General features: G+C 37.2%; 1 protein-coding gene across 4 annotated transcripts; it reads left to right on the top strand.

Moving 5' to 3' along the window:
• The first annotated feature begins 11,352 nt into the window (after positions 1 to 11,352).
• LOC113334106 lies at positions 11,353 to 16,163 on the top strand. 4 transcript variants are annotated; one of them, XM_026580447.1, is made up of 6 exons: positions 11,353 to 11,485; positions 12,013 to 12,095; positions 12,241 to 12,288; positions 12,400 to 12,949; positions 14,449 to 14,483; positions 14,560 to 16,163. In XM_026580447.1, the coding sequence occupies exons 4-6, from the start codon at positions 12,943 to 12,945 to the stop codon at positions 15,547 to 15,549; spliced, it is 1,032 nt and encodes a 343-aa protein (XP_026436232.1). In that variant the 5' UTR covers positions 11,353 to 11,485; positions 12,013 to 12,095; positions 12,241 to 12,288; positions 12,400 to 12,942; the 3' UTR covers positions 15,550 to 16,163. The 4 variants fall into 4 exon arrangements, with proteins under 4 accessions (XP_026436232.1, XP_026436229.1, XP_026436231.1 ...); XM_026580444.1 differs by having other exon boundaries at positions 14,443 to 14,483; XM_026580445.1 differs by lacking the exon at positions 12,013 to 12,095 and having other exon boundaries at positions 11,360 to 11,485; positions 14,443 to 14,483.
• The last annotated feature ends 5,456 nt before the right edge of the window (positions 16,164 to 21,619 follow it).

Here is a 21,619-nt window from a genome sequence, read left to right as displayed (position 1 = left end):
TTCACCATCTCCCCTGCCCTTGGCTTAGGCCTTGGTTTACTTCCTTTGTTCTCTGCTTGTAGTTGCTGTGTTCTGTCACCTTCTCATAATCCTTTTGCCCTGTGTTGCTTTTGCCCTGTGTTGCCCTGTGTTGCTTCCATTGTAAATTTTCTTCATTGTCTTTGCTTCTTTACATTTTATTTATTGCATTGTCTTTGCTTCACTGCCATCTCTTCTTTCTTCATTGCCTTGTTTTGCCCTGTTTTCTTCCCCTTGGCTTGCTGCCTCCCTTCCACTGCTTGTGCTGCTGCTGCTGCTTCCTTTTCCTTGCTACTACTTGCTGTTGTTGTGCTGCTCCACTGCTGCTGCCTTTTCCCTGTCTGCTGCTGCTCCAAAGCTCACTTCAACACTGAGCTCAAATTAGTTCACTGAAACCAAGCCCAGTTCAATTCACATCAGAAACCAACTGAACCCAAGTTCAGCCCATCAAAACCACTGAAAGCCCAACTCATTCCAAGGGTATTCATAACCCATTAGCACTCAAAAGCCCATTGATTATTCATAGCCCAATAGCAAAATTTAGAACCCAAAATAGCTAGAAACTACAAAACACTCCCAATCTCTGTGGATCGACCCGTACTTGCACGAGCTACAACCGACGACCGTGCACTTGCGGTATTACTGTAGGCCCGTTTTTATTACGCTTCAATTTTATACGCTTTCCCGGGCCCACCAAGTTTTTGGCGCCGTTGTCGGGGATTGGTGCTGTGTTTTTCTTGTTGTTTTATTAGCTATTTTTGCATTTCACTGCATAGCATTTGCATCTGCATCTGCTTCACTTCATTTGCTGTTGGACCTGCTGTTCTGAACCTGTTTTCCTCTGCTGGGACGCCATCAAGGAAAAGAACCAAAACCCAACTGGGTTTTTGCAACAATATCAGAGCAGCTGGGCTGTGCTTAAAAGGTAACACATTTAAGAGAACCCGAATTGTGGGCTTCCAATTTTTTAATTGTGGGCTTGTAATATTAAAGCCAATTTTTGGGCTTCTCTTATTTTCTGTTGGGTTTGTAATAATTTATTTGTGGGCTTGTTTGTTTAATTTGTGGGCTTGTTTAAATTCTTTCATTGGACTTGTATTTTGGACTCTGGGTTTAAACCCAGCTGAGCTTGTAACCGATTGTTGGCTTGTTTCCACTCAAGAGTGGACCTCGAAACCAAAGTTTTAAAACAAACGTCGGGCCTTAACCAACTGGGCCAAATTAAACTTTCAAAATTAAAACTTAGTGTTTCGTGGGCCGCAGCCTTCCTTCCATTCCATTAGAGGACAAACAGTGGGCTTGCTCCCATTCAAAAACCAAATTTTATTTTCTTTTAAAAAAAAAAAAACCAAAATTTTCTTTTGCTCCCAATTTTAAAACCAAATTTCTACTTTGCTCCCATTTTTAAACCAAATTTTCTTTTTCAAATATATCCCATCAAAACCAAAATTTTCCCATAAAAAACCAAATTTTTGAAAACCCATTAAAACCAAATAGTGGGCTTTGTGTCTTTTCAATATGGGCCAACCTCGTGCTCTCCATGAATACATGTATCCGACAATAAAAATTCCATTATCATGTATTGTATTACCTCAAACCAATAACCCTTTTAAAATAAATGCAAGCATGATACAAATACTTCCTATATTTCGAGGGTTCGATTCTGAGAACCCCTATACTCATGTAAGAGAGTTTGAACAAATTTGTCGGACTATGCAACCTGATCATATGTCCGAAGACTCTCTGAAATTGCGTTTGTTTACATTTTCTCTAAAGGAAAGGGCCAAAACATGGTTTTACGGTTTGAGACCACAATCAATCACCACTTGGGAACAACTCACTAATCAATTTTTCCAAAGATTTTTTCCACATCATAGGACCATCGCTATTCGTCAAAATATCAATTGTTTTGTCCAGTTGGATGAGGAAACTGTTTTTGACTATTTTGAACGTTTTAATGATTTGTTGAGCGAATGTCCGCACCATGGATTTGATAAGTGGAGACTTGTCGTCATCCTCTATGAGGGACTAGACTTTAAATCTCGAACCATGGTTGAGTCTATGTGTAATGGTGAGTTTATTGATAAATCTGTGGATGATGCATGGAATTTTTTAGCCGAGATTGCAGAGAAAACCCATCAATGGGAATCCGTTAGGGAAACAGGAACAACACCACATGATATGAGTCACCCCCATGAATTAGAGTTTTATTCTTGTAATAGCTCCGACCTTAGGATTGAAAATTATCCTAGATTGCAAAATCCCTATCATGATGATGATGTTGATTATGATGTTATGTTAGAAGAACATGTCTATACTGAAAATGTTATCGAACCTTTGGGTTCAAATACATTAGGCGTCTCTGCCCCGACCTTAATGCATGATATGTCTTCTAATATTCCATGTGATGTTTCCCCTGATGAGCCGATACACGAGGATAAATCTGTTAATGATGTTGATGACTCTGATTGTGATCTTGCTAATGTGATTGATGATTGTAAGCATGATGTGATATGTGTAGATGATTTAGGAGATTTTGATTTGATTGATAATGATGTGCCTATTCTTCTACATAAGTCACAATCTGATGGCCCTCCACCCAATCTAGATTTGGTTTGTACCGATATTGTAAAACCAATTTTTCTAAAAATGCCTAATCTAGGTTTGGAACTGTGTGCTTCCCAAGTCCTCTTGGACTATTTTTCATCCAAATATAATACATTTGAGGAACCACAGTTGGAAATAGCATGTTTGCCCGTCCCTAGCACAGTTCATTTCGAGTTAGACCTCGTACATGATGAACCCCCAAAACTGCGCGATTTTGTTTTCAAAACTATATCTTCTGTAAAATCCAGGTTTGGGGGTAGCTCATTTTGTTTCACAGTTTCACTTGCGTTTCTATCATATTATTATTGTGTGAAGCTGTTGAAACCTCTACACTTTGTCTTTTGGGTTGATCCTCAACTCTTTAGATTGTTAGTGTATGGTGAATTTTTTGTATATAATCCAGTAGATAAAATTTCTTAAAAAAACCCTTTTGTTCCTTTTGTATATATTTTGCTAATCCAATATGATCTCGGCTGACATATGATGGATTTTTTGCCTTGAATAACGGAGTTCTAATATTGCTTTCGCCGAAATCGGGTATTCTCTTTCCTTTTTCTCTACTCAACATGATCCTCTTCATATGTTGTATTATAATTCTTTCCATATTTTGAAACATTGAGGACAATGTTTAGTTTAGGTTTGGGGGTGAAAAGTAGATACTTTGATAATATGCCATAATTGAAAACAAGAACTCCTTCTTTTTGAAAAAAATGAAAAATCAAAATAAAAAATTAAAAAATTAAAAAATCATAAAAAATGGAGCTCATTTACCTTGAAATGTTGACTCTTGTGCAAATATGTAATTATTAGGAGTCTTAGTCTAGATATTTAGGCACCCTGATTCTAGCACAATTCACATAGTGATAAGAAATTTGCACGCGCACGATCTACCAATACATGTATGGCCTCGATCTTCAAGGTGTTTGATAGGAAGTTACGATTGCCAATCACTTTAGAATACTGAACGAAACTTGACTAGCCTGTTCTTTGGTTGGTTGGGATAGAAGGTGGAGGTTACATTAAGAAAGACAACCATCGAATTTAACTGGGTGCATCAAAAAGGGCTACCTCTTGCAAAGTGTCATGTAATCTTTTGTTTCCTTTTGTATATGTATCAAAAGTGTTTCCTTGTTTTTAAAAAAAAAAAAAAAAAAAAAAAAAAAAAAAAAAAAAACGATGTATATATTCAGAAAAAAAAAAAAAAGAGAAAAAAATATCAGAAAATACAAAAAAAACAAGTATTTATCAATTCCATCATCTCTTGTTCCAAAAATAAAAAGAGAATAGTCAATGTAAATAAGAGTCATGTAAAGAGTCATTTTGTTGTTTCATTGTAATAAGCAAGGAAGGGTGTATGCCATTGATGTACAACGCGAGTAATTGTGAAATACCTCCAACTCATTCACAATTCTCGTAAAGTCCGGACAGCTAGCTAGATTTCGACCTCAGTTCTTAGCCTGAGAAACTATCTCTTGGTGATTAGTAGTCATAACTTCAGATCTTTCTTTCAACATGTGTAGATACACTTTACACTCTTATCACATGTCTTTTTTTGTTATCAGTGCTAGGATTGTGCCTTCGATAGCTAGATTGACATCTCCATTTTGTTGTGAGCTTAACTGACTTGCACATGTCACATTTGATGGAATCTGAGCTCATATTTTGTCCTTAGGTTTTGTAGGTACACCTCTGGTAAACCTTCACGAGACTTCAACTCGTCCACTAGGGACACTTAGTGGTTTAAAAGGAATGTTATGAAGTCGGCTTCATAACAAGTTTCAAGTCTAATTGTTTTACTTCTCTTAGGCTCAACCTTAACTTCATCTTCCTTTAAGATAAGTTCTGACTATTTGAAAATAAATCTTGGGGATCAACAACACATCTCTAATGAGGTACAGGTTTAAGAATAATCATGTTCAAAGAACTCAACATCCCTAGATTATGTAATAATATTCACAACAAAGTCAGAAAAATCACACCAAAGTATGAAAAATCAGAACACACAACCAAAAATCTATATGTAGAAGTATACTCAACATAACCTATATGAAGACACAATCAACATTTTTGGTTTTTATCTAGTTCTTTTAGGAAGAGGAATGACAATCTTAGTCAAACACCCCCACACTTTGACGTATTCATAAGGAGGTCATCTAACTTTCCATAAATCATATGGAGTCTCATCTGATCCTTAAAAGGGTACTCTATTCAGGATATACTAGTTAAGAGGACTGCCTCCCCCCACAACTTTGCGGTTATCCTTTAATATATATCATCTCCTTAATGGTTCTGTTCTTACGTTCAAATGTACCATTAAACTATGGTGAATAAGGAGGTGTGATTTCCTATTTTAATTTCATACTTGCCATAACGTTCATACCTAACCCTTTTAGTGGTAACATATACTTCGCTTTCAATTTCAAGTTTATACTCTTAAGGCTTCTAAGGCATCATCCTTACCCCTAAGCAAGTATACAAGATAGTACCTCGTACAATCATCTATGAAAGTTATAAACCACCTTTTACCACCTTAGTTTGGGTTGATTTCATGTCAACTAGGTCTAAGTAAATTGATTCTAAGGGCTTAGAATTACTCTAAACAGTTTTGCTAAAAAGTTTTATAGCATATTCTGATTCTGCAAAGATTTAACTTTTGTGTTCAATATCCAAACTAAATTTGGGTACGCAGCTTACGCTAGCCAGCTTATGCATTGACTTATAATTTTACGATTCCAAGTCTACCATGCAAAACATACTATCTGATGAGTGCCAAATAATGTATATATTTATCCCTTTTTGTTGGCATTTAACTCATCTTTTGTGCAGTAATTCTACATTTTATCCCATATTCTGTATTTTCATTGTTTTCAAGAATAAATATTTTTCTTACTTAATTTTGCATTTTTAGGTAATAAATAAAGTTTAGATGAATAGCAGAGCGGAAAAGAGCAGAAAAGTAGTGAAAAGCCGGGAGGAATTACACAAGGAAGCCGCGAAGAATGTTGTGCACAAGACCAAAAGGGTAGAAATGGGCTCAAGAAGGAAGAATTGTTCTTAAAGAAGATATGGGCTTGGCATACCCAAGGCCCAAAATCCTTACCCAAACCCATTTTCTATATCCATACCCGCCTCCATTCTCAGCCGTTAGATCGGATTCATCTCATCATCTAACGGTCGCTCCATCATCGTTCATCGAAGTCTGAAGCTCCTGCCAAACACTACAGCACCTAACTCCATCCGGAGCCGTCAGTTTCGTTGTATCTCGTAATCTAACGGTCGCTCAAGATTTATCCCCATCTCGCCGTTAGATCATCCATTAACTACACATCCCACGGCCCAGCTCGCGAAACATCATCTCTTGATGCACCCGCCTCACACCAGAACATACCATACCCTAAAAACCATCGAGAACTACGCATTACATTTCTCTTCTTCTCTTTCTTTTTCTTCCTTGTCCCCCGACCGTGTGCAGAGAGCTCTGCAACCACCTCTCCCTGCCACCACCATCACTACCAGTCTTTGCCACCGCCGCCTGCGCCACCCTCACCACAGACACCATAAACCCATTCCCTAGTTGCATCTCTTTCTCGTTCTTAGCACCCCCACACACTAGGTGCTATAATCAAGAGAGAGATAAAACTAGGGTTTCACCACAGTCGACAGAGGAGACCAAAAGAAGGGGTTGCTCGAAGAGACAGAAGCAGAGGGGAGATGGGTTCGACAGAGGAGACAATTTCAGGGTAAGGGTTAACTTTTCACAGACCCTAATTTTGTCTGTAATTTGGGAATTGGGTGTAAGAACCCTAAAATGTAAATTGGGTATAAAAAGGGGACTGTGGTGTGTGTAATTTTCATGCTGGAATAGCCAGTGTCCAGAACTGTTATGTTCTGTTAATGTTTTTTTTCTTCAATTTGTGATGTTTCATGCACTGCTCCTGTTTAATCATGTATGTGTTCTGTTCAAATTGTTGTTCATGTTAAGCTGCTGTTAATGTTAGTTCACTGTGATGTTTAGTTTCTTCAATTTTCCTAGTGCATTTTCCTGTTGATGTTTGTGTTCCATGTAATGTTAATGTACCTGTTATGTGATACATGTTTAGTGGAATGTTAGGCTAGAAACCTCAGTGCACTGATTTGATTGAGCAATGGGAGAAATTAGTGCTCATAGCAAGCTAATTCTCTTTCCATTCCATTTGTATGCTTAGGATGCACTGATTTGATTGAGCAATGGGAGAAATTAGTGCTCATAGCAAGCTAATTCTCTTTCCATTCCATTTGTATGCCTAGAGCCACTGCCTTGGCCTTGCATTGTCATCACTGTTAGCTTCACCATCTCCCCTGCCCTTGGCTTAGGCCTTGGTTTACTTCCTTTGTTCTCTGCTTGTAGTTGCTGTGTTCTGTCACCTTCTCATAATCCTTTTGCCCTGTGTTGCTTTTGCCCTGTGTTGCCCTGTGTTGCTTCCATTGTAAATTTTCTTCATTGTCTTTGCTTCTTTACATTTTATTTATTGCATTGTCTTTGCTTCACTGCCATCTCTTCTTTCTTCATTGCCTTGTTTTGCCCTGTTTTCTTCCCCTTGGCTTGCTGCCTCCCTTCCACTGCTTGTGCTGCTGCTGCTGCTTCCTTTTCCTTGCTACTACTTGCTGTTGTTGTGCTGCTCCACTGCTGCTGCCTTTTCCCTGTCTGCTGCTGCTCCAAAGCTCACTTCAACACTGAGCTCAAATTAGTTCACTGAAACCAAGCCCAGTTCAATTCACATCAGAAACCAACTGAACCCAAGTTCAGCCCATCAAAACCACTGAAAGCCCAACTCATTCCAAGGGTATTCATAACCCATTAGCACTCAAAAGCCCATTGATTATTCATAGCCCAATAGCAAAATTTAGAACCCAAAATAGCTAGAAACTACAAAACACTCCCAATCTCTGTGGATCGACCCGTACTTGCACGAGCTACAACCGACGACCGTGCACTTGCGGTATTACTGTAGGCCCGTTTTTATTACGCTTCAATTTTATACGCTTTCCCGGGCCCACCACTATCACACAAAAGAAAACAAAAGAATCAACTATGTTCACTTCATCATTTTTTTCGTTAAGCATATATAGACCCTAAATCTAATAATCGCTGCCAAAAAAAAAAAATCACTTCCTTTAGTTACGACAAGTTTTCCAGATTCAATCAATATCTTAATTATTTTACCATCTACAACAGAACATGATACAAGATTCTTGCATATGCTCTGAACATTAAAACTTCATTTAATGTGAGAACATTACAGATACGAGCTTCTGCTCGACCTTTTTATTTTAAGCAACCTCTGTTGCAGATGAGTTACTCATAAAGAGTTTCTCGACATCCCCTATCCTATGATAGGAGGTGAATAGGTCTCTGTTTCAACAAACATGCTTGGTGAATCCAGAGTCCACCTACTGGTATCTCACGTTGGTTATTAAAATAACTTCCGACATCATGCCACTGAACTCGTTTAACTTTCTACTTATTAAGGTTTTTATGTTGTCTACACTTTACTGCCGTATGGCCAGGAATTTTACAAACATAACAATCACCCTTAATTAAAGTAATGCCAAATTCAGGTTTATAAAACATATCTTTCTTATGAAGACTACACTTAGAGTTGCTTCCGATTTTCTCACCTTTGCCAGCTGTGGAAGATTTATATTCAGCCACGTGCGCCTATCAGCCACGTCCCTTGCAGATGACACCTTTATTCATAAACCAAAATTTCGAATCGGAAAGTAAAATATGAGTTTTGAAGCTAACATCTAGATATACAAACTTCGTTGGAATCACCATTTCAAAAACTCATGGTTACCCTATCAAAACTAATTTAGGCAACAACAAATTTATGCTCCTCAAAAATTTTCAGGAACGTTTCTCTGTTTTGTAAAATATTAAAAAAATACTTTTACAACTCTAAAAATTCTGAAATATGTGGGTAACAACCAAGATGTCTACTACACTAGGTCAAAAGGGTTTATCGAAATTCTTTATAGGTTAAGAGATAAATTCGAAACTCTACAGCTGACCAAAAATTCGTTTTTATTTTTCACTCCACAATTAACATCCATTATTATTACAAACTCTAATGTCTTAAGATTGTTGGGTGCAATAATCAAAAACAAGGAAAAATCAAATAAGCAAAAGTTATTGATACTTAGCTCATTTATAATGGAAGTAATCGATTTGATGAAACGAACGAGCTCCCCAAATCTCTGCAACAACAACAAGGAAAAACTTTGGAAAAAATAGAGTGAGTCACATGCTCAACACGCTGTCCTTAAGACATTAGCGCCCGGCTACACTCAAGAGTGATACTATAGCCCTCACAGAACGGATATCTCCAGGATAAAACACCCTACTATACCTACTACTAGCATATGTAGTAAATGCTCAACTTGAGCTTGGCAACTCCGAAAAACCCTTAAGGAAAATCGCTGACGTTAAAGAAATCACTATATAATATTTTCCCTTGAAGGTCTCTCTAAAAAGTAGAGAATCTCCTTTCCCATAGATTTTACAAAAGTAGTGAATTTCTTTATATAATGGAATAATACAATTTAAAAAGATGAACTCCCCGATGTGGGACTAAAAAACTTATATAGTCTCTTAAAACAATCAAAAAGTGGAAACTTCATGTGTAGAATTACTAAGTTTTTCATTCACAAAAAAAAAAAAAAAAATTATAATTTTTATTAAAACTTTAAAAATCATATTTTATTAATCGTTTTCCAACATATTATATTCTCATGTTCCACCAACTACGTGTAATATGATTTTTTTAGTGAAATTCTGAGAGTGATTCTACGTTAATGAGTGAGTCCTCATTAAGATTCAAGAGAGGTGGTTGGCCCAATAGTGCAAACAACTGTACCACTTCCTCCGACTTTTCCTCTTTCAAATTCCTTGAAAATTGAACATTTGAAGACCCATTTTGCGCCATTTCATTTATCTTGTGTTGATTCCGTGAAGAACATTTGTGTTGCCTGGAAACCTTATTCCTTGAAAATTTGTATAACATTGGAACTATAAGCCTCATAATTAGACTTCTCTTAAATGTAGTCCAATGACAGATCTACAGCTGGGTTAAAGGGGATTTTAGTCCGGGTAGTCTTTCCAGCCCACAAATTATAAAGGAAAAAAATCTGCTCGACCAAGGCTTCTAGTCCGGGCCTTAAAAGGAAATTTATTCTTCCTTGATCCATCCCTATTGTAGTCCATGGTTTTATTAACCATAACCCATTCAAAATAAGTACTTTATCTAACCAAACAAATCTTTAAAATCATTACACATAGCCCACAAAATTATGCATAATTATTATACATAGCCCAAAATATTAAGATGATCATTAAAACCTTAAATCAACAAAAAAAGAAAAAAAGTTAATTATCTAATCTTTGTATGATCTCAACAGTGATTAGTTGCTAAGTAATTCTTTTTTTATTATCTAATTTTTCATAATTAAGTTTATGTAAGATATTTGACATGATTAATGTTTTCAAAATATGCATTTATATTAATTTTAATATTATCATGATTAAGAAAAAAATATCATTTTAGAGAGAATTAAGAATTAGGATTTATTTTGTTTTTGGGAAAAGTAAGAATTAGGGTTTTTAATTGTATATGAGAATTATAAAAGAGCAATTATAACCCAAAAAGTATGATTAGAGAAGTTAGGGTTTATTTTGGTTTTGAGTAAGAAGAAGAATTCAAGTTTAACTGTTAGTAAAATTATGACATGTTTGGATTTTCATTTTAACTTAAACTTTTTGGGTTATGGTTAATAAATGTGTTGGCTATATTTAAGAGAAACGAGGTGGTCAAACAATATGTGTTATCGGATACAAGTAAGATAAAAGTTAAAACCTTGGAAGAACTTATAGCGTGTTTGAATATACAATGAGAAGCAGCTTTTCGACTTTCATAAGTTAAAAGGCAAGAAGCCAATTTGGCGATATTATTTTAAAACGACTTCTAAAAATAAAAAAATTAGCTTTTTGTGAAGTAAAATGCTTTTGCTTCTGATCTATGGAACTAACTTCTGCTTCTGAAAAAGCAGAATCACTTCTACTTCTAATATCCAAACAGGCTAATGAATTATATAAACATAATCCTACAAATTTTTAAACTCATCATTTCAACGAGTTTTTTTTTAAGTTTACCCCTAAACAATTAACTAATCAGAATTTTCCTTCTTATTTGTTAAGAATACCAAACCTTTTCCTCTAAACTCTAATTTTGGACCGAAAATCCCTGCAAAATAAGAATTTAATCTAGAGTTTGCTATTTCAAAATAAGAATTCCTATTCTTGTAACTTGTAAGTAAATATTTTCTTATTTTGATTCGTAATTTCACTGATCGACTACGTAGGCTAGATGTTCATCCAAATATGCAACATTGCTAATAGGGGTACCAAATTAAATGGGGGTGTACCAAAACTATAATAAGGCAAAACAAATTTTCATATAGGACAAAACTGTTTTTACCTTGCTTAGTACACCCCGCTAATCGTGACACCCCATTAGCAGCCTTGCAAATATGATCGCTACTTGTTTTACCAACCTCATCTGCTTATTCATTTTTAAATATGGCATTTGTCACTAATAATCAGGGATATAAATGACATATAGAGAAAGATGAGGGCTATCCAGTGAGAATATTCTTTTCCTCTTTGATAAAGCAAACTGATTAGCTGAAAAGATTATACCAAACACACTTATTTTTCTTTTTTAATTAATCACTTCCCCCTCTCTTCTCTTTAATTGTCCCCTAAAAATTAGGGTTCCTTTTCTTGGTTTCATGTTCTTCTCTCATAAGCAAACTCTTCAAGAAGGTTTGTCATCTCTTTTTCTCTATGTTTATTCAACAATTTATTTTCTTCTTGGTTGCAAAATGATTCTGTGCTTAGTTTATCAGATTGTAAGCTTAATTTTTAATTTTCAGTCATTTCTACTACTTCTAGCTTCTGTTTTTCAGAAGTTTAATTGTTACTTGTCTGTTGCAAGAAACTTGAATATGGATTATCTTTTTTTCCTGTGTAAACTACTGTAGATTTTATCATAGGTTTTTCAAATTTTGGATTTGTTTACTGAATTTGGCAGAGTTTATCATTGGGTTTTGTTTGTCAAGTCTTTGGGTGATAGAAGAAAGATAAAAAGAAGAAGATTGTTTTAACAGAAGTTTGAAGTTTTCCTTAGGAAATTGTGGTTATTGAGGTGAAAGCCATGAATTTGGTGTTTTTAAAAACCTCTTGACTTCTAATTTTCACTTATGGGGTTTCCAGTTCACTATTTCTTTCAGAGTGAAGCCTCTTTTTTTTTTTACCTAAAACATTGCTAATCCAGGAGTGTGTACTTTTAGGAATTGAATTTCAGGAAATATTCTGGGGTACATGGTCTTATGTGATAAATCGACATTTTTGCCAGTGAAGAAATGATTATGTTGTAAGTGAAGAAATGTCATATGAGGAAAGCTCATGTTTTAACATTTCATGCACTTGCTTAAGATTTTTTGTATTCCTTCGTTAGGTAGTTGGGTGTGCCCTGTTATTTATTTGTTTATCGTTGATGTGGTCATTTTTGATGCTAGGTAAATTTCTGAATGTGGGCTAGCTAAAGGGATATAGAGCATTCTATGGTTAGTGTTATGTTTATTTCTTGGGAAATTTGTGTATTTTAAATCGACATTGAGAGGGAAAGTGTATGTGTGTTGTTGTTATTTCAACTGATGTTACCTGTTCTTCTGTAGATTATTTGTTCACTTCATCATTATGAAACATTAAAGCGTGGTATGTAATGCTCCAAACTGGATTGTGTTTGGTAAGATAATAATAGGAGCTGTTGCCCCAGTCTGATTCAAGGAAAGGTTTAAAGCAAGTTGTGCATCTATTGGCAAGTTCAACGCAACATAACTAAGACGGGGTCTCTCTGTTGTGTGGCTGCAAGGCCACATGGCTCTAACACAGCCAGCAGAGAATGGTCAACGGATCCAAATGAACCGTACTGGAGAACTAACACAAGCTTCTCTCCCCATTTATCAAGAAGGTGGGATCAAAGCTTTCAAAATGAAGCACTGCCAGATGGGTCACATGGCGCTCTTCAATTTTTTGGTTCTTCTCTCTCATCTAGTAGTAAGGAAAGGAGACTACCAGTGAGAGATGGCCATTTGCAAAATCACTCGGCATCTGATGGCACTGGCTCATCTTTAAGCAGCCCATCTGACAGCTATCCCATCCAACAATGGATTCCACCAGCCAAAGGATACAGTATAGAAGATTCAGGATCTAGCGTAATGAGAGGTACTAAAGGAAACCAATTACTTCGAAATTCGTTTTCATCCATGTTTTGCTTTTATTAACTTTCTATGCACTCTGTTTAAATATTTCGCTTGTCTATATGCTGACATTGTATTATTGCCTTCCTATTTTCTGGATGAATTAGTTTAAGTCAAAATTCAGTTTCACTTGCGATCATGCCATCCTGGTCAAATTTGTGCATTATCATGGTTTTGGTAATGTTTGGCGTGATTGCAAGATGCAACTATTTGTTGGGTTGTGACACTTTCGATCATGCCATCCTTGTGAAGTAGTTGGCTCTACTGTTAGTTTTGTTGCTCAATCATACTATCGTTTGTCTGCATTCATATTTGATGACTTGTCCAAGGTCACTTAAAACATGGTATCTAGATGTGCGTCGTTTGAGGTTACTGAAACTAGCTTGCAAGGAAAAGGAAGAACTGGTTGAGATTTTGTGACACAACGGACTTGTACATACAGTGGAATACTGGGCTGGTAAATAAAATTGGTTCACCTTGCTATTTTAGATGATCATTTTCAAATATGATTTCTCATGGAGTGTTATTGCAGCAACTTTCGTGGACCTAGAGTTAGATTGGGAAGGCATTATGTTTGAAGAACACAGAAAAGTAGTTCTTAGTCCTTTTTGAACATATATTTTTTTTTGTCTACTTGATAGCTTTTCGTAACTACCTTAGGACAGAAAAGTGAACAAACACCATATTATGATGTACATCAACTCCAACTGTTGCTAGCGCTCATTTTAAGGTAGCTGTATTCACATAAGTCTAGATTGAGAATTTCAGAGCAAACTGCAATCAGAATTTCATGTTTTCATACTTTGCCAAGTGTATACCATTATGCCCATGAGTCTAGATTGAGATCTAAGTTACTGGTAGGGTGGTAGTTTAGCACTTTATGTTCTCAGCCCCAGTGATTTTTATATATACGAGTGTAATCCTTCATTTTCCTATATGATGTGTTACTTTCATTTTCCATGTTTTCATTGAATTACTTATCTCAGACAGAAAAGTGTGATACATATTTTTCCTTCCATGCGATCTAGGCATAGCATGAAACTTGGAGTTTGAGTTTCTGAGTATCCTACACTAGTATTGCAGATGATTATTTGTTGTGTTCCTGGTTCATTAAGGCCCATTGAATGATCCTTGTGACATACACTGGTGTGCAACCATGTAACATTTTGTGTTCAGTAGGCATGGGGTTGTAATTCTTAGCTTAGGGTTGGTGAGAAAGCATGGTCTATTAGAAATCATGTAGTCATGTGAATGTAATGCTTTCCGGGTTTATCAGTTTTCACATTATAGTTTGTAATGTCCTGTAAATGTATTCTCAATGATAGGTTTTACTGGGTTTGCATGTGTATCATTCAGCCTTATTATCCTTGATTTGAACTACATTAGTAATATTAACAAGGCTACTAGTACACTTCTAATTGTCATTTTACTGATGGGTCAAATTTATTTCTTTGCTAGAGCCAGCTCCGAGGCCGTTAGTGTTTACACCGTTTATGGAGGTAATTTCTCACCTTTTGTAAGGATATCATAGGCATACTATGTGGTTTTAAGTCTGATATTGCTTGGTTGCTTCAGGGAACTTCAGCGCTTCCATGCAGTGCTGGATCCACTTCCTCCCGTTCAGATGGTAGTGAGTACGAGCCTATGGCCAAGACACATGCCTCCTCAAACCGCAACTTCTCGAGCCGCTGTTCCTTCATGTCCAAGCCTATTTACCCTGTCTCGTTTTCGAACCAAGCACCTGATAGGGAAGCTCATCTAACAATTGCAAACAGAAGTCCTTTTAACCTTGCAATACCCAATGATGGCAGCAGTAACCACAATTCTGATCTGAAATCTGTTCGCAATCTTACACAGCTTCAGTCTATGGTTGAGTTTCCAGAGATCGGCTCTAATACTCCTCAAAGAGAAGCGCACAGGTGGAGTAGTGCTAGCAGCAGCATGGATTTCACCGACAGTTCCGAGCAGTTGGATTCTGAGAGAGTTGGCCCATCATATCATAACCAAGGAGGAGGAGAATTTAAATGTGGATTGTGCGAGAGATTTTTGTCACAGAGATCTCCGTGGAGTTCTCACAGGATTGTTAGAAATGGTGACATGCCAGTGACTGGAGTTCTTTCATGTAGCCATGTTTTTCATGCTGATTGTTTGGATCAATCAACACCAAAGATGCAAAAGCAGGACCCCACATGCCCACTTTGTTCAAAATCATCTGAGGAGAATAGCATGGAACCACCACTAATTTCTAGGTTGAGGAACGGATTACTGCCAAAGCTTAGATCTTCTAGGGATGAAATTGGGTCAGCAAGGCCATGGGGTTGTGGGCAGGTAGGAGATTGCGTGGAAGGTGCTTTGCATGCATCTCCTCGCAATAATATGCTTCTGTTGAACAGGAACCGTCTGAAGAAACATCGAACATTTAAGGGTGATTTGAGCAAGGAAGTTGAAGAAAAATTCAAGAAAAGTGGGTCATTTTCATCTCACTTGTTCCATGGTAAATCTGCTGAACAGGATGGAGTTGGTTGCTCGAGGAAGGTTGGGTATCCAGTGCTGAAAAGACGGTGAACCTACGCGAGGATTGAAGATCGTTTATGTATGACGTTCTTGATTTTTTGCTCTCTGGACATCTAACACATAGTCGGGCACTTATCACACTGATGTGTTGTTGTACATACATTAATACTTAGGAATAGAGTTGTGCAGTAGCAACCAAGACTGTGTACTTCCAGCAGCATGGGAAATGCATTGGAGCATATAGAACTCTTCCAATCTAGTTTTTAATTCAAAGGATACAGTGCAGCTATCCCGTTCAACAATGGATTCCACCAGCCAAAGGATACAGTGCAGATGATTCAGGGTCTAGCATAATGAGAGGGTACTAAAGGAAACCAATTACTTCCAAATTCGTTTTTATCCATGTTTTGCTTTTAAATGTTTCGCTTGTTTATATGCTGACGTTATGTGGTTTTTGGTTGATACTGCCTTCCTGTTTTCTGGATGAATTAGTTAAGTGACTTTTGTCAAAATCCAGTTTCACTTGCGATCATGCCATCCTGGTCAAATTTGTTTGCTATCATGGTTTAGGTAATGTTTGGCGTGATTGCAAGATTGGGTTGTGACACTTTCGATCATGCCGTCCTTGTGAAGTAGTTTGCTCTACTGTTAATTTTGTTGCTCAATCATACTATTGTTTGTGTGCATTCAAATTTGATGACTTGTCCAAACTCACTTAAAACACGGTACAGATGAAAACTACAAACAAACCCATTTTTTAGACTTTTTCTACTGTGAAACTCATCCCCAAAAATCTTCAGGCGCGCACCCATTCTCGGTGATAAAATTATGCACATATCCATAATTTTGAGAAATTGTGCTTTAGTTTTTCTTCTTTCCAAAAGAAAATTTCCTTGAAAATTAAAAAGCCATTGTTCTTCGATCAAAAATTTCTCGATTCTTCTAACCAAATTAACATCACTAGAATTCGCAGCATCCAGAGATTCAAGCAACGCCGAATAGAATTCAAGCCCGTTGACAAGTTTTTACGAAATGATGAGTTTTCGGTATCTTTACACGGTTCGTTATCCACGAATACGACCAAGGTGTTAGTCCTCAAGGGAGTTGGGGGAGTTGGGTGTAGTTTGGTTTTTTCCTGTTAGTCGTGGGGGAGTTCAAAGGAGTCTCTCGAAATCTCCGTTAGTCGTGGGAGAGTTTAGAAGAGTCTCCCAAACTCCCTAGAAAACCCTGTTAGTCGTGGGGGATTTTGAAAGAAACTCTCAAACTCCATGTTAGTCGTTAAAATTAGAATGTTAGGGAGTTGTTGTTTTTGGAGGAATTCTGGGGAGTTCTAGGGAGTTTATAGTGTATTTTTTCCTCACTCCAAATCTCTCAAAAAAGTAGAGATTTCTGGAGAATCTCTCAAACTCCCCACACTCAAAACACCAAACTCTCTCAAACTCCCCACACTCTCAAAATCCCCAAGATTCAAAATACATTAAATTCCCCCAAACTCATTCGTGGACTAACCCCTGGGACGATTTGTGGAGAAATTCGACGGAGGAAACGAAAAAACCCAGTGATTGAATCAGAAGCAGAAAGAAGCCGGAAAATCGAAGGCGAGAGGTTCACTGCTATCATTCAACATGGTTGAATCTAATGGAACCGAATAACAAAAGTTCAAACGAATTATAGAGAACAAATTCAAGTTGAAACCGAATTCCTAATTCTCAAGCAAATTGTTGAAGATTTTCTCTGATTAAATTAGCTTCCAGTGACGATTCTTCAGGGACAATAACAGTAATCACGATATTTCGATTTACCGACAATTGCTTGCATATAAGATGCCCACTGACCGCAAACCAATATCGAAACCGATTATATGAATGAACATAGCTCCGTCCGAAGCTTCGTGAAGAGCTTGATTTGCAGTGAAATTAGCAAAAAAGTAGAATTGGTGAAATTTCTGACAATATTGAAGTTAAGCTGGAATTGCAGGATTGAAGGGAGTAGATGAGGATGTTGAACCTGACTCGCAGGTGTTTGTTATGCGAAATGATACAATGACTTGAGCAATTGAGATGGATTGGAGAGACTTCTTCCCATACCGAAGGTGGGTTCCAAATAAAAGTGCCGAATTGAACATCCGGCGAATGAAAATGTGCAGAGGAGAAGTGATGAAAACCCTTATTGAGGAGCAAAAGAACAGAATCTCTTCGGGAGAGATATGGTGTTTTTTTTTGCTAGGTAAAGAGTGGTATAGTGCCCTTCAGGAAAAAACTTCTCTTTGGAATAAAATCGTCAACATTTCTTTTTAGTCGAGCACACTATTACAATGAGTTTACATGTACTCAAACAGGAAATAAACTGTTATTTGGACTTCTTATTATCCCGAGGGCCTGACAATGAGAATATTATTTTTTTTGGGCTTGCATCTAATTTTTACTTACGGAAACTAGCTTGTAAAGGAAAAAGGAAAAGGAAATCTTCTCAACAGGCCCGGCTCTGAAGCGTGGCAACCTGGGCTCCAGTCCAGAGTAGCAAAAAGAAAGAAAAATTAAGGCCATTTTAAATATAATGAGACTAGCTACGTTATGATATCAATAGACCAGCTATACTATGTATCAAAGTGAGATAGTGGGTAGCTTAAAATATGAACGATTTTTTGGGGACCATGGTTTTTTTGGGGGACTATGGTCCTATTAGGCCACCTACCCTACAATGTTAAGGGATGTCCTAACATCAGATGAGATTACTAATTTGGCCCTTACCCTAATTAAATTAACCCTAACCTAATAACTACATCTAACTTAATCAAAAAGAAAAACCTAAATATAATCCTAATCTAACCTAACCGCACAAAAAAAAAGGTTTTGAGGAACTGTTCTCCTCTTCCCCCATTTCAAAATCATCTTCATCGATGAATCGTCGATTCATAAAATTTTCATCGTCGACTAATCAATCGACTATAAGAATGGTTCTTCGAAAGAAAACCAATAGACTCCCAGGAACAGGTCCCCCATTAGGACATCAAGCAAATCAGCCAAGTGATTTTGAGATTCATAAAGAAGTGGAAGAGCCAAGTGAATCCATAATCCAATATAATAGACGCATTAAGAAGCCCGATTCTGCCATGGGACCGATTCACATGTATTTTCCAACAAACCCATACTTTTAATTTGATTTTGATTCGTTTAATTGAATAGAAATCATCAAAATAGGGTTCAAATGGGAGTTACAGTGCGCTGTTCGGTTAGGACGAATTTCTAGAAAACCCTAGTTTGTTAACCGAACTTCCTGAAAGGAAGAGCACGAAGAACAGTTCGGTTTTATAGGATTCAAAACCGGGTCACCGAACTGCCAGTTCGGTTAGTTCGCAAAAAAGCCTAAAACTTTTTTCTAACCGAACTTCACCAGTTTTGCAACAATTTTTTTTCCACTTGTAACCGAACTGTGCAATTTTGCCCGCTATTTTGAGTTTTTGTGTAACTGAACTGAGCTATCTTGTTCGGTTGGTTCGCATAATATTTTAAAACTATTTAGTAACCGAACTTTACCAAAAAATAAATAAATTTCAATATAACCGAACTATGCTATTTTGCCCTATATGTTGAGTTTTAATTTAACCGAACTTGTCCAACTATTTGTGTTGCATACATGTGGAGTTCGGTTTATTCGCAAAAAACCTTGACAAACCGAACTCTTCACTATTAGTTACCAATGTTGAGTTCGGTTTATTCGCAAAAAACCTTGACAAACCGAACTCTTCAGTATTTGCACACATGTGGAGTTCGGTTTGATCGCAAAAAACCTTGACAAACCGAACTCTTTACTATTAGTGACCAATGTTGAGTTCGGTTTATTCGCAAAAAACCTTGACAAACCGAACTCTTCAGTATTTTCACACATGTGGAGTTCGGTGTGTGCACAAAAAACCTATTCAAACCGAACCTTACGCTGAGAACCCTTATGTTGCATCTGATTTAGTGAATCATTTATCGGTTAAGCTAATATATTTTGTTTTCTTGATTAGAGGAAAAGAACCTTTACTGGAAGATCTGAGAACTCCCACGCCTCCAGGAAAAGTACATTGTGGTGCCGGTAAGCGTGGAACCAAAAATGCTAAGTATAGAGGTGGGTCATTACCGGGTGTTGTCATCCAAGATGGTGTCAATAGAGATAATGTTGACAACGTAAGCCAACAAGTTAATGAAGAGATTGTGGAAGAGATGGGCAGTCAAGAACATAATCAAGGCGGAGAAGATGAACTAGCTCAAGGAGGAGGAAATGAGGGTGGCGATGATGAGGGTGAAAAAGATGAGGAAGACGGAGACAAGGATGGAGATAAGGATGATGATGGATCAGAGGAGGACTCGGATGAGGAGGAAGAAGAAGAGGAACAAGCAGACATAGTGGTAAAGATACCTAGAAAGACGCTTAAAAAGCCTTGTGATAGATATTCATACATTCCTCATAAGGATTTGTGTTTGCCGCCAAAGAATCCAACATATGCTACTCCAAGAGATGGCGGGGAGGTATTGATGGGCTACAAAAACTCATGGGCTGCCAAGATCTTTGCGCCAAAGGTATGGTTCAATTTAACCATCAAGATTTATATTTTTCAGTCATTTTATTATATTTTGACATATATTGTTCTTTTCTATATATATTAGTATATAAGATATGATGTTGTTTTTTTAGGATCATAAAAATGTTGTTCGTGTTTTGAAACGTCAAAAGAACAAGGTATGGAATATAGAAAATGAGTGTGATGAGGTCCGCCTGGCGATATTTGATTGTGTACTATGGAACGAGATACAACATGCACCAAAAATTTGATGTTGTCACTGTTACTGCATTTGCCGAGAGGGCTTATCCAGAAACGGATACCTTTCATCTACCTTTTGGTGAGATGGAAATAACTCCGGATGATTGTTTTAGAATCACAACCCTACAAATTACAAGAACAAGTGTTCGAGATGGCTACGATCCCCCGATGAGTTATGAAGTTCTTGAAAAACTAGTCGAACGGTATCTGGGATGGAGCGAGAAAAAGGTACAATGTGAGTCTAGACGAGCTAACAAAGAGCCTAAAGAAGGTGATGAGTATAATGAGTTTGAGGAAGACTTCACGTACAAGAAGAAGTTGAAAAAGATCAATCTCAAAACCTTGTTTGATGAGTTTTTAGGGACGAAAGATTTGGTTGCTCAAGGAAAGTTGGTGATGACAGAGGAGAAGACTAAGCACCATGTGACTGCTTATTTGTTATATCAACTTGGAACCATCTTCTTCCCTGGCACTTCAGGCCACGTGGTAAATGCTCATTACCTCCAGCTATTGGACCCCTTGGATGAGGTGAAAAACTACTCTTGGGGCATTGCGGTTCTTTCATTCGTTCAAGTGGAACTCAGAAAAGCTTCGAGGCTTAGGAGTCTATATTTTGGAGGCTTATACACCCTTGTTCAGGTACCCCATTAAATTATCGTTTGTGTGTTTGAATATATATAAGTGAATGAATGTGTATTGTTACTAATCATATTGCGAATGTATTATTTTTTTGCCTCTTATCATAGGTTTGGGTGTACAACCACTTCCCTCAACTGCAATTGTCTCATGCTCGCACTCCTTGGCCTTATGGGAAGCCTACAGCTGGTAAATATGAATTTTTGAACTCACAGGAAAAGAATAAGGAAAAAAAGTTGTTGGAGTTGAGGGAGACATTGGATAAGTTAACAGTGGAAGATGTGGTTTTCCATCCTTACAACATTGCATCAGATGAAGACGAGGAGGATGTTGATGTTATTAATTTCTCACCTGTCGCGGGTTATAATGGACCGTTGTTTCATCCTGGGGGTTGTACAATGTATAATCCTCGAAGAGTACTTAGACAAATTTCTTGTGTCCAAAGTGTCCCACAAGTGGAAAACTTCAACTTCAAGGTAAAGAAGGTCGGAACTAAGAACAACGAGAAGAATATCATCCCCAAATACGATCCTGCTCCATCAGTGGACCACTGGAAGAACTTTGGGGATTATCTTGTTCCAGTCGAAGAGTTACAAGATTCGTTTGATGAGCCAAATGCCGCTGACGATGGATATATGGATTGGTATGAACATTTTTCTCATCCTCGTGTAATAAACA

Source organism: Papaver somniferum, unplaced genomic scaffold, assembly GCF_003573695.1.
Source record: "Papaver somniferum cultivar HN1 unplaced genomic scaffold, ASM357369v1 unplaced-scaffold_135, whole genome shotgun sequence".
Lineage (NCBI taxonomy): Eukaryota > Viridiplantae > Streptophyta > Magnoliopsida > Ranunculales > Papaveraceae > Papaver > Papaver somniferum.
This window is presented reverse-complemented; position numbering and strand designations above follow the sequence as displayed.

What these genes read in the sequence shown, in the direction of transcription:
- LOC113334106 (XM_026580444.1), top strand. An exon ending in TGTTTACACCGTTTATGGAG is followed by an intron (nt 14,484 to 14,559) that starts GTAATTTCTCAC and finishes TGGTTGCTTCAG; the next exon opens with GGAACTTCAGCGCTTCCATG.